General features: G+C 35.7%; 1 protein-coding gene across 8 annotated transcripts in view; it reads left to right on the forward strand.

Annotated features, from left to right (window-relative positions):
* NUP98 (nucleoporin 98 and 96 precursor) overlaps positions 1–20,329 on the forward strand; it is a 120,382-nt gene that overhangs the window by 33,197 nt on the left and 66,856 nt on the right. For 5 of the 8 annotated variants that reach the window (XM_077866804.1, XM_077866796.1, XM_077866798.1 and 2 more), the window contains exons 11-14: positions 3,772–3,864; positions 10,606–10,746; positions 16,831–16,964; positions 19,565–19,752. In XM_077866804.1, the coding sequence (XP_077722930.1) occupies positions 3,772–3,864; positions 10,606–10,746; positions 16,831–16,964; positions 19,565–19,752 (556 nt within the window). The remainder of the gene's footprint in view (positions 1–3,771; positions 3,865–10,605; positions 10,747–16,830; positions 16,965–19,564; positions 19,753–20,329) is intronic. The other 3 variants (XM_077866800.1, XM_077866801.1, XM_077866803.1) reach the window with 1 other exon arrangement.

Raw genomic sequence — 20,329 nt, forward strand, 5'->3', positions numbered from 1 at the left:
TCATTCTATTATTGTTAGCCACACATTATCCATTACGGGATTTTGTTTCTGCTGCTGATTAATCCACAAAGTTAAAGGTTGGGGTTAGAGTTACTACAGTTGTAGAGTTGCTACAGTTGGTGTTGTGAGATCCTAAAGTCATTCTTTAGAGATACTAGTTCATTTTCTTAGTAAGTAATTACTCCTGGCAGGGACAAGTTTAAGATTAAGTGAATATAAGATAGTGTCTGAATTTCTAAATGAATGGAGAAATAGAATTCTTTTAGGAGAGGAATTACAGACTCGTTGGATGTCAGCATTTGTGAGCAACAATTTAGAAAGGTTGATTCCTTAGGTATTGATGAGATGGTGATGGGCAATAAGTCAGTGGTTTTTCTGTACTATATGATTAGGTGGACAGTTAGGAGCTATTTGTATACTTAAATATCTTTTTTTTAAAGCTCATTTTTCTGAATTGTGATATAATTGAAGTATAACATTTGTTTCAAGTGTAGGACATATTAATTTGCTATTTCTGTAATATTGTGAAGTGATCACCATAGTCTAGTTAACATCTGTCATCATGCATAGTTATACTTGTTGTGATGAGAACTTTTAAGGTCTACTATTTTAGGAACTTCGAAATATGCAAGACAGTATTAACTATAGTCACCATGATACGCATTACATCCCCGTGACTTATTTATTTTATAACTGGAAGTTTGTACTTTTTGATTCCCTTTTACCCATTTCATCCATCCCCCATTTCTGCCTCTGGCAACCTCCAATACATTGTATGTGTGAGACAGATATGGTTTTTTGTTTTACAAGATTACACATATAAATGAGATCATGCAATATTTGTCTTTCTCTGTATGGTTTACTTCAGTTATCACAATGCTTTAAAATCCATCTGTGTTGTCACAAATGGTAAAATTTCATTGTGCTTTATAGTGGAATACTACTCCATTGTATGCATGTACTACATCTTTATCTGTTTATCCACCAATGGCTACTTAGGTTATATCTTGTATCTTGACTATTATAAATAATGCTACAATGAATGTGAGGGTGCATACATCTTCTCGAGTTAGTTTTTTTTTTTCCCCCTTTGAATAAATACCCAGAAGGGGGATTGCTGGATCATATGGTAATTATAGTTTTAATTTTTTGAGGACCCTCCAAACTGTTTCCACAGTGTCTACACCAGTTTACATGCTCATCAACAGTGCACCGTGGGTTCCCTTTTCTCTGTGTTTTCACCAACATTTGTTATTTCTTGTCCTTGGGATAATAGCCATTTTAACAGGTGTGAGGTGATAACTCATTGTGGTTTTGATTTGCATTTCCCTGATAATTAATGATGTTGAGCATCTTTGCATGTGTCTTTTGGCTATCTATATGTCTTCTTTGTAAAGAGGTCTGCAAGGATCTTCTACCTATTTTTTAATTAGATTGTGTTTTTGCTGTTGGATTGTTGATTGGATATTAGCCTCTTACCAGATGTACGATTTGCAAATATTTTCCCTCATTCAGTAGACTGCCTTTTATTTTGTTGATGGTTCCCTTTGCTGTACAGAAGCTTTTGAATTTGATGTAGTCCCAGTTGTTTATTTCTGCTTTTGTTGCCTTTGCTTTTTGCATTACATCTAAAAAATCATTGCCAGGACAGATATTAAGGAGTTTACTGCCAATGTTTTCTTCTAGGAGTTTTATACTTTGAAGTCTTACAGTTTAAGTCTAATTTTTGTGTATTGTGTATGATGGTGGTCCAGTTTCATTCTTTTGCTGTCCAGGTTTCCTGGCATCATTTATTGGGGAGACTATTCTTTCCCATTGTATATTCTTGGCTTCTTTGTTTTAAATTAATTGAACATTAATTAATGGTTCTTAATTTTAATTTAAAAATTGTTTTGAAATAACAGAGTTGATCAACTTTTGTCAGTAAGAATCGGAGGAAATGTGTGGTATAAACAGTGTAAGTTGGGACTTATTTCCCTCGTGTGGGTTTGAGATAGTTCATGAGTATCTTATTTTCTACTGTTAATGGGGCTGGAAGATCCTTTCTGGATATATTTTAACTCGAAAAGGAAAAGAATATCTCCAAGTACATTTTTTCCTGTTTTTTTTTTTTCCTTTAAAAAAATTGATTGTGCTTGAGTAGCAGTACTCCCATTTTGTGGCATAGCTATTAATTAGCATAATTGCAAAGATTTAATGAATGTATGAATTAAATAGATTATGTCAGATTACATGCATTTTTACGTGTATTAGAAACATATTTTCAAACTGTTTACATTCTTTAACTTTTCTTGATCTTTCTCATTGAGATAATAATCCAAATACTGGCATGACTGACTGAGTGTAACATTCTTAGTTGGTGATAATATCCTATATTCCAGATATTCTCTTTACTTTGTTATCTTTTGAACTTGTTTCCCTCCATGATACCCCTTAAAAAAACTTCCAGGTGTTCCAAGAACAAGGTTTGCTGGCCAATGATTGATTTTTCTTTTTTCCTCTTATCAAGAGAGATCAATGATAGGGTTACCTGGCTGATTCAGTAGGTGGAACATGCAGCTCTTTTTCTTGCATGCATTAGTTAGGGGAGGAGCCAGAGTGAGAGAATCCTGAAACAGACTCCCTATCAAGTGTGGAGCCTGATGCAGGGCCCAGTCTCCTGACCCACAAGATCATGACTTGAGCCAACCATAAGAGTCTGATGCTCCACTGACAACCAGGTACCCCTGGAGCATTTAGCTCTTGATCTCAGGGTTGTGAGTTCAAGCTGCACGTTGGGTGTAGAGATTACTTAACAAAATCTTAATTAAAAAAAGATTAATGATATGTTTATTGGCTGTTTTGTTGATACTTAGCTCTAAAAGAGGTGCAGAACTTTTGGACATATCTGAACAGAAGGGAAATGACAGTAATGAATGCAGTATATAGGTATCTTTTGGGGAAACCTGTGGATTTTCCAGGGGAAATCATAGGATTTTATCATAGGATGGTAGGTAATAGTGAAGGAGGATGGTTTGTTTATCTCCATCATCTCTGATAATGAAGTAGTTCAACACAAGAAAAGTTATTTATAGATTATCTTCTCATTTTAATTATCAGCTAGTTGAGTTCTTGAGTACTCCATGAGCTGATTGGTTATGATACCATTAAAGTTGCTCCTGTGTGATCAGCCAGCCACACATTATTGCCCGTACAGGATTCATTTGTTCAAAACCAAACCTACTGTAGAGATTTTTATAGATAAATTCCTATTAACAAGAACCTTTAGCTTCAGTAGTCTTTGTTGATTGTCTCATATATATAGATTAAGTAATCTCTGTACCCAGTTTGGGGCTCAAACTCACAATCCTGAGATCAAAGGCCACATGCTCTACTGATTGAGCCAGCTAGGGGCCCCAATTGTCTTATTTTTAGTGAAAGTTTGAGGAAATGCATTTTTCTTCCATTAATTAAATGTAAAAAATAGGTTTGAGGCTTTGAGTATTAAAAAGGGAATGTATATGCTCAAGCACAATCACTTTGTTTTAATGGATATTATCCTGTATTGAATATTTCAAGTCTGAAACATAAGTAAATAGGAAGATTTTGGGGTCTGTTTATAGGCATCAAAATTAAAAAAAATTTAAAAAGCCTACCATTTAGGATTTCTAAATATCAATAACTGGACAAGATGCAAAGCTTAGGATCATACTGCCTTTTTAAAAATTCCCTTGTATAGGAAATTAAGAGTTGTGTTAAAAGTATAGTCCACTCATTCTTTTCTCCTTCTAGGTTTTGGCACAAATACCAGTGGGAGTAGTATTTTTGGAAGTAAACCGGGACCTGGCACTCTGGGAACTGGGCTTGGTGCAGGATTTGGAACAGGTAAGGAACTGTACCTGAGATTTAGGAAGTGGCACAACATGGCTTTCTATTTGCTAGAAGTTAAGACCACCGTTAAATCATATGCCTGGAAATAGGCAGCCTAGATTTTCATTTTCACAAGTGGACTAATAAAACATTCCCAGCAGTTATATTTTATCAGGTTTTAAAACATTTGCACATTTTATCTTAGAGGTTGTATTCTCCCTTTCTATAAAACGTTTGTCTTCTGATAGTCTAGTCTGTCTGGGATTTTTAGTTTTTAATGTGAGACTTGTCAATATGATGGCATTATTAATTTTCACTTCCCTTGTGCTACCTTTGTAACAGAGATTTGAACTGTTAGTCAAGTAAGCTTTATTACCCTAATGGTAAGAGAGAGCAGTAAGAGCATAAGTTGAAGTAATTTTAGCAAATACCCTGAGGTTTTATAAGGTCGGTGCATACCTCTCAGTTCTTTCCACCTTGATGTAGAGTCTTCACACCTTTATCTCTATTTCTACTATTGATTTAATGCTTTTGAAGACACTGACCTTTTTGCCTGCCCAGCTGTTTTAAGCAGTATGAGAGTGGTAGTGGTCATAAGATGAATAATGCTTCAGCATGTAGAGTTCTAACAAGATTGTTATAGCATATAGTTTTGCCTGTTTCCCAAGTCATCTGACCATGGGTGTGTGGTCATTTAGTTGCAAACCATTTATTTCCATGGTCTCTGTTTCCCTTGTCCAGTTATCTCTTGTTTTTGCTTCTATGCTCTGATCATTTATCTGTCATTTCCTTTTTAATTTTTTTTTTTTTTTAAGATTTTACTTTTAAGCAATTTCTATACCCATTGTAGGGCTTGAACCCACAACCCCAAGATCAAGAGTCTCATGATTAAATGACTGAGCCAGTGGGGCACTTCATCCTCTCCTTTTTATTTATTTATTTATTTAAAAAAATTTTTTTTTATTATTATTCATTTATTATAGTCACACAGAGAGAGAGGGAGAGGCAGAGACACAGGCAGAGGGAGAAGCAGGCTCCATGCACCGGGAGCCTGATGTGGGATTCGATCCCGAGTCTCCAGGATCACGCCCTCGGCCAAAGGCAGGCGCTAAACCGCTGCGCCACCCAGGGATCCCCATCCTCTCCTTTTTAATAGAACCTTATTTTGTACTCTATGAGCTATTTCCTTCCATTTTTCTTTTTTTCCTTTTTTTTAAGATTTTATTTATTCATGATAGACACAGAGAGAGAGGCACAGAGACATAGGCAGAGGGAGAAGCAGACTCCATGCAGGAAGCCCGATGTGGGACTCAATCCCAGGACCCCAGGATCATGCCCTGAGCCGGAAGGCAGATGCTTCACCGCTGAGCCACCCGGGATCCCTCTATTTTTCTTTTTAAAATAAAAGATCTAGGTGCTTTTTTTAAAAAAATTCAGCAATACAGAAGTTTCATGATAAGTCAACATCATTCAGCTGTGAAGTAACAGTATTGAAAGTTTGGTGTTCTTGTCAGACTCCTTTACATCTTATACAGTTTTTTCATTTATTACATTTTTCAAATGTGTACACACACAAAGTTGTGTGTGTGTGATATATATGTATATTTTTATTATATTCTTAAATAGAAACCATATCCTTAACCAAAGACTGAGATACATACATTAGTGGGATATAATACTCATAGAGTGGGCTACAAACAGCATTTAAGGGGAAAAAAAATTAGAATGAAAAAATCATTGTACAAAGCAAATTAAGTATCATTTAATTTTTGTTTTATTTATATATATGTTTATGAATCTCCAGGTATTTCATATTGTGTGCTACAGTAAAATGTTTCAATCTGAAAGCAACTGCCTTATGTGGTATTCTGTATTTCATTTTTTCACTTCCCATGACATTTTGGGCATGTTATTTTTTTCTTTTGATCCATATATATAGGTCTAATTAATGCTTTAAAAATAACTGTTTAGTATTCCATTATGTATATGTGTGCATATATGCACATAACACATAATTATACATGTTATAATTCAGTTTCCCCCTATTAGACATTTGAGTTATATTAATAGCAATGCAATAATGAAGATCTTTTTTACATAATTTTGTATGTGTTAGTATTACTATAAGATTGAGACTTGGGGGCAGCCCGGGTGGCTCAGCGGTTTAGTGCTGCCTTCGGCCCAGAGCCTGATCCTGGAGACCTGGGATCGAGTCCCACATCTGGCTCCCTGCAAGGAGCCTGCTTCTCCCTCTGCCTCTCTCTCTCTGTGTGTTTGTCTCTCGTGAATAAATAAATAAATCTTAAAAAAAAAAAAGATTGAGATTTGGAATTGGATCAGAAGATAAACATTTTGAAGTTTGGTCAGTCTTGTTAATTTGTCTTCCAAAAAAAAAAAAATGCCGTTTTGAAGTTTTGTTCTCATTGTATAAAAGTGCTAATTTTTCCCATACCTTTCCATATATTTTTTTCTTTTCCACTCCCCCCCCATATTGTTGACTTTTTCATCTTTACATGCATGATAGTGGAAATTGGTATGTTCTAACTTGCATTTCACTGATTACTGGTGAAGGATAGTCTCAATGTATTTTACTGGCCATTTGAATCTTTCAGTTCCTTGTTCATAATATTTGATCATTGTTAATCTATTTTTGAGAGTGCTTTTATATTGTGGATATTAACTCTTTTGGGTTGTATGATAGAGTTTTATCTGAACTTTTTAATTTATCCGAATTCTATCACATATATTTTGCAAGAAATAAAAATTAAAAAGCTCTAGTTTTTTGTTCAGTGTGATCTCTAAGCAAAATATATCATCTGACATCAGTGTTCTCTTCTAATCCTGGTGGAAAAATTAGCTTTGGTATGGGCAAATTACAAGCTTTTTCAAGGGTAGTTTTGACCCTACACAATTTGTGAACCATAAACACAAAGTGCAGGTAAGATGCTACTCTAATGTCTGTTAAAAATATTTCCACCAGGGATCCCTGGGTGGCGCAGCAGTTTAGCGCCTGCCTTTGGCTCAGGGTGTGATCCTGGAGACCCGGGATCGAATCCCACATCGGGCTCCCGGTGCATAGAGCCTGCTTCTCCCTCTGCCTGTGTCTCTGCCTCTCTCTCTCTCTCTCTCTCTCTCTCTCTGTGACTATCATAAATTAAAAAAAAAAATATATATATTTCCACCAAATCTTTATAAGTTTTACCATGTAATTTTTTTTATTATTATTTTTTATTGCCATGTAATTTTATGGTATCTTCACGTATAAGTTTTATTTTTATGTGGTTAAAGTTGTCATTCTTTCCTCTTTGGCTTTTAGGTCTTGCAGGTTATTAGCAGTGCCTTCTCCTGCAGTCCAAATTGTATAGTATTGTATAACTTTTTCTGATGCTATCATCTTCTTTTCCACAATAATGTATTAACTCCCTTTTTTTATTTGGATATATTCAATTTTTTTTCTTAAGATTTTATATATTCATGAGAGACAGAGAGAGAGGCAGAGACATAGGTAGAGAGAGAAGCAGGCTCCATGCAGAGAGCCCAGTGTGGGACTCAGTCCCAGGACCCTCTCTGATCACTCCCTGGGCCGAAGGCAGATGCTCAACTGTTGAGCCGCCCAGACGTCCCTGAATATATTCAGTTTTCCTTAAACAGCTCTACCTCACGGTCAACAGATCCCATTTTTTTTACTGCTGTTATATATCCCTCATTCATGCTTTGCATAAACTGAAATACAATCAGTAAAGAATTTTACATTCCCAACCTTAGCAGAAATAGATGATATAGAGAAATGAGAGTTCTGAGAATCACTGAGCATACACTATTGGAATTCTTTGATGTTCACATCTGCTAAAGCAGACTTTAGGCTTTGAGAGCAGTGTCTGGAGACAATTGTATGTAAATACCCATGTTCATGAACCCTATGTGTCATGGTATCATGAATAGAATAGCACAGTATAGGTTGGGATGATGTATTTTTGGGGCATTAGCTGAGTGGGTATTCCTATGCACCTTTTGTATTGAGTGATGGAGATTCATACTCTTACCTCAGCTAACAAATTTTCTTGTAAAACATTTTATATTATTTATTGGTGTGTGATATTTTTACCCCCTTATGTGCTCAGCTAAGGAATACTCATTAAATCATGGGTGTATAAGTTTCTGATTTAATTTGACAGTAATATTAACTATCATTGGCACTATCAGTATGGCATTTTCTTGGTAGTTATTTAGTAATATTAAGAAATTTTAGTTTTTTTTTTTTTTTAATTTTTATTTATTATAGTCACACACAGAGAGAGAGAGAGGCAGAGACACAGGCAGAGGGAGAAGCCGGCCCCATGCACCAGGAGCCCGACGTGGGATTCGATCCTGGGTCTCCAGGATCGCGCCCTGGGCCAAAGGCAGGCGCCAAATCGCTGCGCCACCCAGGGATCCCAGAGATTTTAGTTCTTAAAAGTTTCCGTGAAGTAGTAAGTTTAAGGGTACATCTAGTAAAGTTTATTGTTACACTAAGAAAAATATACCCAAAGCTAATAGATACCATAAATAAAATTAAATTTTAATGTTTATTAGAAGATCTCAAAAGGAATATGACCATTTTCACATTTTTCTTGAGTATCCCTGGAGTTTCCAGGGCCACTACTACTATGGTGCCCTGTATATATCTACTTTATGATTCCTACAGCTAATTATAAATACACTACATTTCATGAATTGACATTATCTTCCATCAGAATGTCCCTTAGCTTATGGACTATTAGTAAATCCTTTCATTAAGTGTAAAGATCCATTTGTGTAATATAAGATAGGTCTGGGTAAAATGCGTATTTTTTCATTAATAAATTGTAACAGTAGCAGGCAGGTCAATTTTTGATGGTCTCTTTCTAGATCACCGCTCAATGCCTTTTTTATTCTTTTTTGGGTTATTGAAATACAGTGGTTTTTAGACTGTTTCATGGTTCTTCATCCAGGACTGCTACAAAGGTGAAGGAAATATGCATCTAGATGAGAAATTTTTGTCCATTTTATATATTTGGGTTTTTTCTAAGTTTTTGTTTAGGGGATAAGGAGGGATTTGCTACCGGGAAAAATAAAGAATTCTGAAATTTGTATAAACTATATCTTTCAAGGCAGTAGTTTCAGTTTTTCTTGGAATTTTCACCAATTTCTAGTGGTTTGGGACTTTAAAAGAAGTCTTATTTCCTGTTCCAGAGCTAGGGTTTATAAGGAGAAATAATTCCTTTGCTACCTTGTTATCTTCTTGTTATTGATGAAGTTGGACAATTAAGGAGTGTTTTGTCCATTTAATAGTTACCCTGACTAATTTATATTGTATGGATTTTCTGAGCATAGACTTATCTTTGCTATTGCAATCTCAGAGCAGTTTGTATTCAATATATTTTATTTACTTATTTTAGAGAGAGTGCGAGAGACCTTGAGCGGGGGTGGAGGGAGAGGGAGAAAATCTCAACCAGGCTCCACACTGAATGCAGAGCCCAGTGCAGGGCTCGATCTCAAGACCCTGAGATCTTGACCTGAGCTGAAATCAAGAGTTGGAAGCTTAACTGACTGAGCCACCCAGGCGCCCTTTTATATTTTTGACCTCTAAGTATAACTTGAAGTGACTTTACAGTTCTCTCATGGAACTGTAGATCTTCCAAACTGCTAGTAACTTTTTGAGGAGGACGGGACGGAAATTTTTAAAAAATTTTATGCCAGTAATTTATTCTAAATAAATTCTCCCCATTTTCACAGCCAACAGTATCCATAAGCAAGATTCATTAGGCTTTAAAACATAAGTTTCTGCAGTGGGTTTCCCCTCTGAAAATAAGTTTTTATTCCATCCAGTCTGATTCATAATGAAACTCGAATCTGTTTAGTAAGCTCATCACAGGGCATTTCGCTTTTCTTTTTTTTTTTTTTTTTTAAGTTTTATTTATTTAAGTAATCTCTATACACCAAGTGGGGTTTCAGATCATGACCCCAAGATCAAGAGTGGCATGCTCTTTGAACCAGCCAGGCGCCCCCACTTACCTTTTTATAAAACAAAACGTTTGTCTTGGTGTAAAGTAGTATGCATAAGATGGTATATTTGAAAGTGTTACTTTTGCTATTCAAAGAAGATGTATTGGATTCGGTTTTCTGTAGGTTAGCTTCTATGTTAATCAAAATGATAACATTGTGATTGGTTCAGCTGCATATTTTAATTTGCAAATATTGAAATTTAAGGAGACTTATTTTTTTAATTCTTTCAAACTCTGTATTACTATAGTGTAGCAGTTAACCCTGATGCACCAAGGGTTTGAACCTCAGTTTAACCTTTTACTACATTGATGACGTTGAGCTGATTCCTAAACCCTCAATTTTCTCATCTATAAAATGTGGATAATATTTCCTACTTCAGGGTTATGAAGAATGAAACAGTAGCTTATGAATGTTAGTGTCTACTAGTCCTCTTGTAAATGCTTAATATGTGTTTTTTCACTTTAATCTTAGGGACAAATACCTAAGCTATATATTACTATCACATGTTATAGTTGAAACAAGCACAGAGAGGTTAAATATTTTGCCTCTGATGTATAGAATGTACTCAACACAGTGCCTGGCATATAATTAACATTTACTGTATTACCTCTTTTGTTGAAATGAATGGTCATTATGAAGTTTCCAAATGTATTATATTTTTAAGTATCTGACCTCTGGCACAACATTCAAAGGATCTCCTGTGGCACTTTTTCTTTCCTCTTGTCTCCATAGCTCTTGGTGCTGGACAGGCATCTTTGTTTGGGAACAACCAACCTAAGATCGGAGGGCCTCTTGGTACAGGAGCCTTTGGGGCCCCTGGATTTAATACTACGACAGCCACTTTGGGCTTTGGAGCCCCCCAGGCCCCAGTAGGTAAGTGTCAGTCACTTTAGAAGGCTTTACTCAGTTTATTTCTTGCTAATACTTAACTTGTTAACCTGATTTTCCTCCCACTCCATCCCACCCTTAAGCAGTACAAAAGTGCATATCACTAAACAGTCATGTAGTACAGAAGGGCTTGTGATGGATCCTGGCCTTCTCCACTTCCTGACTCCCAGGCCTAGTCCCCCAAAGAGACTGCTTTGTTATGGCCACTTTGTTTCCTGGTATATAATTAAATGATGTGCTTATGTTGCTGTGTTTTGCTTTATTAAGTCTTAAGTAAATTTAACTTGTTAATGGTAGGTGAGAAATATAGTTCACTTAACCACCCACCTCTATGTTCTTTATTCACTTCTCCTAATATAGCTATGTTACTAAATTCCCTGAGTCATTTTATCTATTGAAGTGTTTTTCATACTTCAATCGTTTGAATACTTTTTCCCAGTTATTGCCCTCTCTGTCTACTATCTTTATTATTATTATTTTTAACTTAAAATTAACTTCTTAGTGTAAATATCTTTTTAAAAGAAATCTGCTCTATTGGAGCTTAAAAAAAACCCTGATATCAGCTGGCATAAATGGAGTAACTGAGAGAATGAGAGAGAGCAAGAGAAAGTTAAGTTAGTCTCTGTACCATGAAGTTCATCTCTCATCATGATCCGTGTACCACGTTTGGATAAGTTTTTTGCAAATTTAAACCATGTCCCTACATTTTCTTATTCTGTCAACTGCAAGAGAGTATTTCTTGAATCTCCTTGGTCAAGTAAGGATATTACTGCCCTTTCTTACTTTCTTTTTCCTCATTTCTTCTTTTGCCATCTTTATATTTTTGTATTGATAATGTATTCTGTCCTATAATTATTACCTTCATCATTTCTTTGATTAAAGAATAATTTAAAAGTTGTAAATGTGAACACAGCATTTATTACAACTATAAAAATATTGCTGCCCAGCCATGTACATCTTTTTTGTACAGCTTTTTCCTTCCCCTAGAATTTGATTTCTTTTTTCTCCTTGCATTACCAGCCTTTATCACCCTCCTAAACTGGTCCAAATTCTTAAGGACGGTATCAGAATTCTTTCACTCTGGATATATCATTCATTGATCCCTCTATCCTCCAGTAGTATGAACTCTGATTATTCCCTAGGCCTTCAACATGCTCCCGATACTCACTTCAAGTCTATTCAGTGGGAACTGCTCTGTCCTAGGTGTTGGTTTTTCCTCTACTTCCTGAATTGCCTAGAATGTATTTTTAAATTAAGTGTACATATAAGGTAAACTTTGATCACTTACAGGTCTGAAAATACCTTTTTTTGTTCCTCATGCTTTAATGTTATGGAATTCTAGTGTGAAAATAATTTATCCTCAGAACCTGGACTGTATTTATTGCATTAACCATTATTATTTGTTGAAAAGTCTGATGCCTTTCTAATTCTTGAGACTTTTCAGCCACTACTTCCATAAGTATTTAGGATTGTTCCCTTGTCCTGAAATTATACTGAATTACTTATATCCTTTTTTTTTTTTAAGATTCTTTTCTTTTCGTTTTTTAGAGTGGGGGGGACGGGCAGACAGGGAAAGAGACTCAAGCAGACTCCATGCCCAATGCAAAGCCCAACTCGAAGCTTGATGTCACAACCCTGAGATCATGACCTGAACCAAAAATCAAGAATTGGATGCTTAACCAATTAAGCCACTCAGGCACCCATTTTTTATTTTAATGCTTGATTCTTAAGCTGTTTCTATTTTTTAGGAGATTTTTTATTGTCTTCTAAGTCATCTTTTTGAATTTTTGTTTTCAGCTTGTAAGAATTCCTTCTCCTTTGAAAATTTCCTTTCTCAGGCATCCAGTTTGTAGATGCAATTTTCTCTTGAAACTGGCATTTAAAAAATATTTTTAGGTCTTTTTGTGCCTTAATAAATCTTGAGGATTATTTTTGCTTTGGTCCTACTCTTTAATACTCTGTGATCTTTACCATTCATATTCAAGAATAAAATAATAAAAAGCTCACTGGCAACTTATGTTTATGGGTAGAACTTGTTTACCAGTAAGTTTCACTTTAAGGTAAGTAGTCCAGGAACCAGTTATTGTTGAAGGGTCCTCTGTCAGAATGCTACATTCTTACCTCTGGGATGATGCAAGTACTGAAACTTGTTGCCCTTGTTCTTTCCATATGTTAACTTGGTTTCATCAGAGGCACACTCTCTTGATGTTTGGCTTATCTGTTGAGTACACTTCTCCTGCTTTCAGTCTCAGTTCATCAAACTTGCTTATTTGAATCCCTAATCTTTGTGGGATTCTACAGGGCAGATATGCTCCACTTTGGGCTGTAATCCCTTGTGAATGTATTCTAAGCTATAATTTGCACTATGCTGCTTTGTCACTCCTCTGTCTACTTCTTTCCCCCTAGAAATTTGTTCTATTTTCTCATCTCTTCATTTGTTATTTCCCGTTCTTTGTCATTATGGGTTACATAGATATATTTTAATTTGACTAAACACAGATTTTACTTAGGGGTGCTTGGGTGGCTCAGTTAGTTAAGCGTCTGCCTTTGGTTCAGGTCAAGATTTTAGGGTTCTGAGATCAAGTTCCACATCAAGCTCTCCACTTACGGAGTTCTCGTCTCCCTCTGTTCCTTCCCCTCACTTATTTTCTCTCTCTCTCATAAATAATAATAAATAAAATCTTCATGAAAAACATTTTATTTAGATCTTTGGTGTGGAGGTGAATTAGAATTCTACTTGATCTCTGTGTGAACATTAGAATCAGTTTTATCATTAAAGGTGATATTTTCACTTTTATTTCTTTTCCTTAGTTTTAGTTGTTTTCAGTAGAAGGGACATACCATAAAATACCGTAACCTGCCATTTTTACCTGGATAGTGTTTTGACTAGTTGAGGTTTAAAAAAAAATTTTTTTAAGTTTTCCTTATTTATATAATCTCTACACCAATGTGGAGCTTGAACTCAGCCCCGAGCCACGATTAAGAGTCACGTGCTCTTCTGACTGAGCCAGCTGAGCACCCTTTGAATGGTTTTTGTTAATCCCTCTTTTTCTAAAGTCAAAGTTCCTTTTTTTTTTTTTTTTTTTTTTTAAATTTTTATTTATTTATGATAGTTACAGAGAGAGAGAGAGGCAGAGACACAGGCAGAGGGAGAAGCAGGCTCCATGCACTGGGAGCCCGATGTGGGATTCGATCCTGGGTCTCCAGGATGGCGCCCTGGGCCAAAGGCAGGCGCCAAACCGCTGCGCCACCCAGGGATCCCATACATCATAGGATGTTAGTTGAAAGATGCTTTATAGAGCTTATGTGAGTCCTCTTTTACCATGGTGTTCCTTTGTTACAGTTTTCCAAGTCAGTCTAGTCTATTGTTTTGTTCAGGTTGTTTAGAAACCAAAACATGCTTCCATAGAACTTCCACTTTGTGGTTCTACTTTTACCTCCTAAGCTAAGCAAACCAGTCTGTCAGTTTCTTTGCAGTAACCCTATTGTCTTTGTTCTAGATAAAATATCATCAGTGTTCTAGACTTTTTTTTTTTAATACTTTTTCCTGTCCCTTTTTTGTCATGATGTGGCTTTTCAACATATTTTTCATATTTTTGTTTTCTTCTTTTGTGTATGTGTGTTTTCAAATTATTTTGAGCAGAATTGAATATAACACAAATGGCAGTTTAGTGCTTATGCTTGCTTGTTCACTTATTTTTGCTAACATCAGCTCTCTTGTCTCTATTTTTAAACAGTTAGCTTAGAAAATATTCCATATTTAAACATACCAAAGAAAAAAAATCCTCACACTTTCCTAATTACATTTGGATTTGTTAAAGGAGTAAAGGAGTTCTTTTTCTTTTGAGTAAGCTCAGGTGGGATGATCTATTATACTAATTAATGATCGGATCAGATGGTGCAGGTCAGTGTTTTTTTTTTTTTTTTTTAAGATTTTTATTTACTCATTCATGTGAGAGAGATGCAGAGATAGGCAGAGGGAGAAACAGGCTCCATGCAGGGAGCCGGACATGGGACTTTATCCAGGGTCACGCCCTGGGCTGAAGGCGGCACTGAACCGTTGAGCCACCTGGGCTCCCCCAAGTCAGTGTTACTTTTAATGCATAATTGCCTGTCAAGTAATGGACGACTAGCATTCTTAAAAAACATCCAGGTTTTCTTGAGTCTCCTTGAATAGTCCACAGAATAACATTATGCAGTTACTGTGTGGTACTTACTCTGTAACAGAAACTACTTTTCTTACGTTTTTTTTTTTTTTAAGATTTTATTTATTATTCATGAAAGACACACAGAGAGAGAGAGGAGAGACACTGGCAGAGGGAGAAGCAGGCTCCACACAGGGAGCCCAACGTGGGACTCGATCCTGGGTCTCCTGGATCACACCCTGGGCTAAAGGTGGTGCTAAACCGCTGAGCCACCCGAGCTGCCCACTCACTGATAGTCTTAAATTGGTTTAGGAACTTTCTGAATACAGATGATTTGCTATATGCTCTTTAAATCAACATCTCTGATTTTCACCATCTTGAGCAAACTTGCACTTTCTCCTTATATATTAGCATCCATTGTTTTAGTATTAGTATGTCTAATTTTAAGAAAGCATAATTTGAAAAGAGTGGATTTATCCCTTTTTTATTGATTTAGCTTTAGGTGTGTGTGTTCTTGTTTTGTTATTACTGCTGCTGTTACGTTTTTTTCCCCCCTTATGAGTATTAAAATTTTCTAAATGTTTTGTTTGTGGGACTCCTTTAACGTGGATTATCTTATTTATATTTTGGTGTTATCCTTATTTTAAACACTTATAAAGGAAAAGTATTTATCTCTGAAATAACAAGTATGATCTGATTTTTTTTTATCATTATTTTTGGAAATATTTTCCAAAGAAGTTTCTTCAAGGTACAATGTAGGTGGTTGTGTGGGTTTTCTTGTTTTCTTTTTATTGAATGTAATTACAGACCATCATCATTCCTTGTCTGTTCCCTAAATTCTCTGTGACTAATGACATGTTTTTAAATTTAAAAGAAAATTAGACTAATCAGGGTTTATTTTTTCTTTCAATTTTTACTTGAATGTAATAAGAATATTAAATATAAATAGTAAACATATAAGGAAACCTTAACAGCCATTTTTATTTTTTGTATGCCACTTTCTTCTTTGATTATTCTTTGATTATCTTTGAATATTTTTTATTCTGGAATTTTTACTTATTATTTTTAAAGGTTTTATTTATTTATTCATGAGAGACATAGAGGCAGAGATATAGGCATAGAGAGAAGAAGCAGGCTCCCCACGGGGAGCCCAATGCGGGACTCGATCCCTGGACCCTGGGATCTCGACCTGAGCCAAAGGCAGGCACTCAACTACTTAGCCACCCAGGCGCCCCTGGAATTTTTACTTATTAAATTAAATCAATGATATTTCCTGATTTCTACAGAGAAACACATTGTTATTTTTAATAACCACTTAACTCACCATGTTGATGTATCATGATTTTTACAACTGTTAATGTTGGATATGGTTGTTTCCAAGTCGTAACAATTACAAATAGTATTTATTGAATACTTAACAAACTTCTCTTTGTTTCTATTTTAAACCCTTGGGTTAAATTTCCATGATTGAAATGAGTATGTTAAAAAATACAGAAACAGAACTTGTTTTATGTACTGTCATATTATTTCTGTTGAGTAAAAACCAATTTATAATGTTTCTAGAAGTCCAAGACTATAATTCTTTTCATACAGCTGTGGCACTGATAATGAGATATGCATAAAATACTTCTTCCAGGTTGTTTTAAATTACATTTTATTGATTATTCGTGACAGAGAACACCTAAGTAAAAATCTTTGTGTGTTGGCTCTTACGAAATGAAGTGCCTCTTCATATCTTTGAGCCATTAGTTTATTTGATTGTTGATTTCTTTCACAGTTTGCTCTTGTACTCCCCACCAATAATGCCATGTAGTGAGTCTGAACATTTTAAAAACCTTTCCCAAATGATTCTATGTTTTCTTGCTGTAATTGCATTGGATCCTTGGACTGACATCTTGCTTTCTCTTTTCTTTTTTTCAAAAAGCTTTGACAGATCCTAATGCTTCTGCTGCCCAGCAAGCTGTTCTGCAACAGCACATCAATAGTCTAACATACTCACCTTTCGGAGACTCTCCTCTGTTCCGGAATCCCATGTCAGACCCTAAGAAGAAAGAAGAGGTAAACTTAAAGAACTTTACTTTTGTAACGTTTATTTTTCAGATCAGGAGAAACAAAATGAGCAGTATGTAACTTCTTAAATAGCCTAAGCAAAGTTAGTTGTAATTAAGTTTTTAAGACACATTACTTATCTTTTCAATGGGCCAGGAGGTAAGTTATGTTTGCTGTATCTAGAAGGCAGCATGACAAACAGTGAAATAAACACTAGACTGGAGGTGAGGGCTGGCTTTTCAACAGCCCTGAAATAAGGCATATATTATTATTCCAATTTTATAGTTGAGCCAATCTAAGGCTCAGAGAGGCTAATTTTCCTAAAATCATAATGCTCTTAAGTGGCACATCAATATCGTTTCTTCTGGTTTCTATAGTTAACCTTTTCTTAATCTTTTATGCACTAATGTCAAAGAAACGATTTTCTACTCACAGTGGTGTGGGTTAAAAGTAGTCTTTGGTGTGTTTAATCCTCATGTTGCCGTGTATAGTCTGAGACCTTGAGCATATATTTTTGCCTCTGAATGTGTTTCTTCATCTGTAAAATGGGAATAGTAATACTCTTTAGTGTTGAGAATTAAATGAGATAATGCATACCTAGTTCATAGTAAGGCCATCTATAGATGTTACTATTGAGTTATTCATGTCATCGCATTTCTCCTTCAGCTGGTATTTGAATTAACTCTATAACTAGATATAATGAGAAGTAAGATAGGAATTAAGTGCTTTATAACATGCTTTTATTTATTTATTCTTTTTTTGAAGAAAATGAAACTATTTACTAAAATGTTTAAAATTTGAGTATATGACACACAATGTTATCTTAGTTTTATTTATTTATTTTTTTAAATAAATTTTTTATTGGTGTTCAATTTACCAACATACAGAATAACACCCAGTGCTCATCCTGTCAAGTGCCCCTATAACATGCTTTTAAATGTAAGTTGTGCTTAAATGAAAATTATGTGTGTGGCATCTGAGTGGCTTGGTCAGTTAAACATCTGACTCTTGATCTCAGGGTTGTGAGTTCAAGTCCCATGTTGGGCTCCATGCTGGGTGTGGAGCCTACTTAAAAAAAAAAAAAGAAAAGAAAATTATGTGTTACTTGTATAGTATAATTAGAGGCCTGAGTATGTGCTAGTCACTGTGTTCAGTACCAAGGATACAAAGTGAAAACAAGAATTTATCTTCTAAGTGTTTGCTATTTATTTAGTGAGGAAGATTAGATCTCTTAAGGTGTTCAAATTTACCCAATTTCAATACAGTAAATACAGTAATAAAATAGCCCATCAGCTGATAATCGATAAACAAAATGTTGTATATCTATACGATGAGATATTCAGATATCATTCAGTCGTAAAAAGGAAATAAGTACTGATACATGCTACATACAATGTGAGTGAACCTTGGAAACATTATGCTGGGTGAAAGAAGTCAGACATAGGAGGCCACATAACTCCATTTATATAAAATGCCCAGAATAGGCAAATTTTTTGAGACAAAGTATATTTGTGTGTGTGCCTGCTGGTAAGGAGTGGAATTGGGAGGCACAATATTTCTTTTTTTGAAGTGAGGGGAATGTTCTGGACTTAGAACATGGTGATTCTTGCCCAACTTAGTAAATACACTAAAATTCCCTGTATTGTATGAGTTAAAATGTTGAATATAATGTTAAGGAAGAGTGTAGATTCTTGGATGAGTGTGATAAGGCTTTTGCAAAAGAGGTAACATTTAACTTTTTTTGAGTATGTGAGGCGAAGTTGGTAGTTCTAGGTCAAGACATTCCAAGCAATGGCACACGATTGTGAAGGATCACAAAAAAGATCTAGAAAGGTTCATTGTTGCTAAAGTCTAAACAGTCTGCACTGTAAAGAGAAACATAAACTATGTCAGGGTTTATGTGTTAGACATTGTTGTTTCAAGTGGTTATATGATCCCATGTATAATGTTTAGGAAAACAAATGTGTAACATCCTGCAGATGCTATAGAATCATACTAAAGGTGCCATCAAAATCCACCTGAAGTTTTCTTTTCTTTTTTTTTAATTAATTTATTCATGAGAGACACAGAGAGGGAGAGGCAGAGACATAGGCAGAGGGAGAAGCAGGCTCCATGCAGGGAGCCCAGCGTGGGACTTGATCCCAGGTCTCCAGGATCAGGCCCTGGGCTGAAGGCGGCGCTAAACCGCTGAGCTGAGCCACCCGGGCTGCCTCCCACCTGAAGTTTTCATTAGTTGTGTCTCTCTTCTACTAACTTGTAATTTCCTCAAATACCAGGGAAAGTGATTTTATTATTTTTATTGCCAGTACTTAGTTTTTGACTCATGGCAGTTATCAACGTTTAACTAATGCTGAATAAATGCAAGCTAATATCATTTTTTCAGCATGATTTAGATTGCACAGAAGTTGAATACAAATTCAAAGGTAGATTTCAGTTTATATTGAAGCATAAGATTTTTGGTTGAGTTGAAAAATAAACAGTATCTACCTGGGTAAATGGCAGAGATATTTGAACTCTGTTCTTAATGTGTTTTTGTTTGTTTTTTTTTTTAAGGCCGAATAATGCATATGAGTTAAATGAGAACTTTCCTTGATGCTTTTGTTTTTCAGAGATTGAAACCAACAAATCCAGCAGCCCAGAAGGCTCTCACTACACCCACTCATTATAAACTAACACCCCGCCCTGCCACCAGAGTTCGACCAAAGGCTTTACAAACAACAGGCACAGCCAAGTCACATCTCTTTGATGGGCTGGATGATGATGAGCCATCCTTAGCCAATGGAGCATTCATGCCCAAGTGAGTTTATTTTTGTTAACATAAGTTAAATATAAATATTAATTTAAATATAGTATGAATGTTGTAAGTTTAGTTTTATTTGTTTTTTGTTTTTTTAAAGATTTATCTATTAGCGCAACTCACACAAGTGAGAAAGGGGGCAGAGGGGGAGAGAATCTTTTTGTTTTTTTAAAGATTTTATTTATTTGAGAGCATACAAGCAGCATAGAGGGGTTAAGGGAGAGGGGGAAGCAGACTCCCCACAGAGGAGGGAGCCCAATGTGGGACTTGATTCCAGGGTGCTGGGATTATGACCTGAGCCAAAGGCAGATGCCACCCAGGTGCCCCCAGAGGAAGAGAATCTTCAAGCAGACTCTCCACTGAGTAGTACATTGCCCAACTCTTCTGAGGGGCTTGACACAAGGCTCAGTCCTGGTGACCCATGAGGTCATGACCTGAGCCAAAACCAAAAGTCAGACACTTAACTGAGCCACCCAGGCACCCCGTTTTTAATTTGAAAAATAGAGAATATTACAAATAATAAAAGTGGCCTGATTATTCACCAGGTATTAACCATGGTTAACATAAAAATATTTTG

The sequence above is a fragment of the Canis aureus genome, chromosome 23 (assembly GCF_053574225.1).
Source record: "Canis aureus isolate CA01 chromosome 23, VMU_Caureus_v.1.0, whole genome shotgun sequence".
NCBI classification, from domain to species: domain Eukaryota; kingdom Metazoa; phylum Chordata; class Mammalia; order Carnivora; family Canidae; genus Canis; species Canis aureus.